The sequence below is a fragment of the Etheostoma spectabile genome, chromosome 22 (assembly GCF_008692095.1).
Source record: "Etheostoma spectabile isolate EspeVRDwgs_2016 chromosome 22, UIUC_Espe_1.0, whole genome shotgun sequence".
In the NCBI taxonomy this organism is placed as follows: Eukaryota; Metazoa; Chordata; class Actinopteri; order Perciformes; family Percidae; genus Etheostoma; species Etheostoma spectabile.
The window spans coordinates 10,361,182-10,365,275 of NC_045754.1; the positions used below are offsets into that span (position 1 = coordinate 10,361,182).

At 42.3% G+C, this 4,094-nt stretch overlaps 1 protein-coding gene across 1 annotated transcript in view; it reads left to right on the forward strand.

Annotated features, from left to right (window-relative positions):
• The window catches only part of ptprn2 (protein tyrosine phosphatase receptor type N2), a 125,020-nt gene that overhangs the window by 30,544 nt on the left and 90,382 nt on the right, over nt 1-4,094 (forward strand). The window contains exons 4-7 of the mRNA XM_032504341.1: nt 196-431; nt 2,510-2,963; nt 3,151-3,447; nt 3,694-3,734. Coding sequence (XP_032360232.1) covers nt 196-431; nt 2,510-2,963; nt 3,151-3,447; nt 3,694-3,734 — 1,028 coding nt within the window. The remainder of the gene's footprint in view (nt 1-195; nt 432-2,509; nt 2,964-3,150; nt 3,448-3,693; nt 3,735-4,094) is intronic.

The window sequence follows — 4,094 nt, forward strand, 5'->3', positions numbered from 1 at the left end:
GTGTGTGTGTGTGTGTGTGTGTGTGTGTGTGTGTGTGTGTGGGCATGGCTTCCTGGAGAAATGTTATTATTTAAAGCTTATACTGAGTCAAGAGGTGTTTCAAAGACCCCACGGCCAGAGGGTTTAAAATCTCCATCATATCCTACTTATTCCCACTGTTGAAGGTGAATTTTAATGTGACCTGTCTTTTTTCAGGTTTGACGTGGCAGGATGACGTCACCCAGAAGATCATCTCTGGAGAGCTCTCTAAACTGAGGACTGTTCCTCTCCGCCATCAGGCCACGGCTCTAAGACCCCTGACCGCCTACAGCAGCTCCACAGACAGGACACTAAGCAGAAACCTTCAGCAATACCTGAAGGGCCTGAGCTTTGTGCCTCAGTCTGAGGTTGATGGACAACATGGAATCCAACAACAGGGAGCCAACTTTCAGGTAAGAGTCTTATACTCTGTAGACTTGTAGCAGTTGCTGCTTTAGAATGGATTGGACAGGTGTGACAAGTGCACAAAGATCCTGCAGGGATCCCAAGGAGTACAACTCAGTCTGTAAAAACAGTTGTAGGATGTCTTCTGTGGCTCTAAAAGGAGCTTTCTTAAGTTTGGTTGGGTTATTTAGGCTTGGGTTTAAGATTTTCTTTTTTCAAAAAGCCTCCTACAAAATGGAGGGGTGTGGTTTGAAAGATGAGCACATTTATGAGGCAGGGTGAGTCTAATGAAAAAAATGTTATCTGCTCCACTATGGAAGATACAGTGTTTTTGGAGCATAGTCTATTCTAAAGATACTAAAAGTTCAAGATATCTCAGCTTCTGCTGCTTCAGTTTGAACCATTTTTTAACTCTGTCTCCGGCAGGTCCCTGAACTTTAAGAAAGTGACATTTAATTGCTGGATTCACCCTTTAAGATACTATATTTTAATGTCGAAATGTAACCGCTAGAGTTATTGCATATAGGTTCAGGGTTAAGGCTAGAAATACTGGTCCACAAAGTAAACAAAAACAAAACAAAAAAGGTTTTCCTTGGCTGAATTATGGAAGGGCCTCTTCCTATTCCTTTTGAAAAAGAGTCAGTATTTCTTTTGGTGGGGTCGCCCTCTTGTCCCTGCACCGCTTTTGTTTCTCGCTTTCTGTCTTTGTCTCCCTCTCCCACTGAGCAGGGATCTTTTTACACAAAGATCTTCCATCACCTCTTTACATTATTCAATCCTCATATTTAGGGTGGAACCCGGGCTTTGTGTGCAATGTGCTTTGCATCCTTCATGGCCGAACCGCTTCCTGCTGCTGTGTCAGTGCAGCCATAATGCAAAGTTGAAGAGTTCAGGACCTTCCTTATTGATGAGACGAGGTCCTTTGTTGTGTAGTGTGATGGAAAAAGGCAAACATGGTTAGCATGAATGGCAGAGCACCCCCGTCTCGCTGTGCTAATGCCATTATGGCCTCTCAGTATGGCGGGCTCCGAAAGACTGACATTTTCTCTATATAGATTTGAAGGACAGAAAATGACACCAGGGGAGATAGCTAGTATAAATGCCGCAGAGACATGGATAATAATGCTGCTCAGTGGATCGGATATACTGTATGCTGAATTTAAGTGTAGGTCCTTATGATTAAGACTAAAGGAATTATTTATCTTCCTCATAGAAAGAAGAAAGGACAAAATCACACATTTTGGTGCCAACATTAATACCAACAACAATGCCAAAATAGTTAAAAGGCCTCTAGATGCCTGTGTTACCAGTGCATTATGATGTGAACACATAATTCATCATGTGTCAAATATAAACTCATATGGCTAAATCTGAAATCCGATGACTCACAGTTTCTTCTTTTTAGATAAGGGATTGCTGCTACTTCTTTGACAGAAGGGATATGCTTTTAAAGTTTGTTGTGGAAATGCATGAAATTACTCTTTGAGTGACACTATCTCATCTATCATTTCCATAATGCAATTTCCAAGGGCAGTTGTCTTTGATCTAGAATCCCTATTCATATCCTGTCCTGTCTAGTCGAGCCCAGGTTGCTTCTCTTTTTATACTAAAGCCTGTCACAACAATGCTGACCCAGCACAACCCATCTAATGTTCTTATTGGGGGGAAAAACTATTGCAGAGCAGAAACTAGGTTGAAGATTCAGCATATGAATGTTGTCAATTTAGCTTCACTTCATTCATTCACAATGACATTGCTAGCATGTTGATTTAGAAGGTGTAATGTCCCCCATCTTAGTTTTGCTTGTTAGCATGCTAATTAGCACTAAACTCAAAATACAGCTGAAGCTGATGGTAATATAACTGATAGTTGATAGCTGATTTGCAGCTGTTTTGGTATCATAAACACCTAATTAAACTTGGCCTAAGGAGGTATATGGACATAGTTAAGAAAAAAAAGTAATTCATGAAAATCCCGTGGAGATATTTCCCTCAGCCGTCCCCAGAGCCACGCCTCTAGCATGGCTACATAATGTTTGACATATTAACAATGCTCTGCATGTGCTAAGTGGCATTTTGTGTTGTAGATTGAAGACATCAAGTCTGAAGGTCATTTGGAGCCTAGCCGGTCAAAACCCCAGCAGGGCTGGAAGGAGACCACTATCTACAGCCATCAGAAAGGAGCTGGCCAACCTCCAGTCACCAAAGTATTCACACAGAGTGGAGAGGGCAGACACCCCAAGCTCAGTACAACCTACTCCAACCAGGACCCAGGAAGGAGCAAACTGCTATCCAGCCAGCTGGAACGGCTTCTTGCCGAGGTACCGAGCAATCAACAGAGTTCCCCGAGTGGCAAGGCTGCGCGGCCCAAAGGAAAACTTCATTACCTCAGCTACATCCGGCCGGCTCCAAGTGACCATGCAGAGCCGCAGTCTCAGGTGGCTTTTGGCTCCAAAACCCAAAGGCCTGATCTAGACAGACTTCTGCTCAAGGCTGGATCAAACCGACTGACTGTCAAAGAGCCTCTTAGTGTCATGGATGGTAAGATCCACTTTTTTTTTTCACACTCTGGCTTTTATATTTGCAACCCAATATTCCTATTTTTGTTTGTTTCTTGGTTTGTATGTTTTTTTAGGGAAAATTGCGGGGGTTTTGTTTTACATTTAAGTGATAGAATTTTTCTTTTAGTATGATTTTGGATTTTCATTATTCTCTTTTTCTTGTCCAGAGGAATTCATCCATAATATGGTGAACCAGCTGGGAAGGCACAGCATCAACATGCAGGCTTTGATTGGTAAGGACCTGGACCAACTGGCTGGGGTCATCACAGGAGCGCTCCAGGAGGTGGATGAGGAGCGGCCTGTTGTTGGGGCACAGCCAGGACTAGGAGTCGCTGACTCCAGGGGGGACATGGAGGGCAACAAGGAGCCACTGGCAGCCATGCAATTGAATCAAGATCAGGACCTGAAAACAGACAAAGGGCAGGATCTAAACCAGAAAGACACACTGAGAATGAAACAGCAAGGTAAGTGTCTTCTGTTGAGAAAGAGATACTTGTGGGTTTATTTTCAGCCATAGATATAAGAGTATAAGGAATTCTAAGTTTATAAAAACGTCAATAATGCTTTGGTTGTATAACCCTCATAGAAAGTGCTGCCAAATGTATTTTTGAGTCTTTCATTTTGAGTCATAACTGTTTTTTCATTGCTAATTACAAAAGAGAACTTCAGTTTTCACACAATCTGCTCACATAAATTGTGTTTGTTTCCAGGCCAACAAATAGACGGCGCAGACAAAGAGACTGTTGACAAGGTGAATTTAAAATTACTCTGCTCAACCAACAAATTGGTTTCTCAGGGAGCGAGACATGTCCAAACTTACACGTTATTCACTTTTGAATGGCTACTTCAAAAAGGGATGATTTAAAAGTTGTGCAGACTAGCATTTACTATTGAATCACAAGAACTTGAAAGCAACTCCAGGATCCTGTGAAATGCTGTTTGTCTAACCTCTATATTTTCATTTAAAGGTGCTCTAAGCAATGTCAAGCGTGTTTTAGGCTACAACTTTTGTTTTCACATAGAGCAAACATGTCCTCACTATCCACGAGCTGCCTGTCCCCAGAACACACTGTAAAAAAACACGGTCTCTGTAGACAGCCCAGGGTCTACA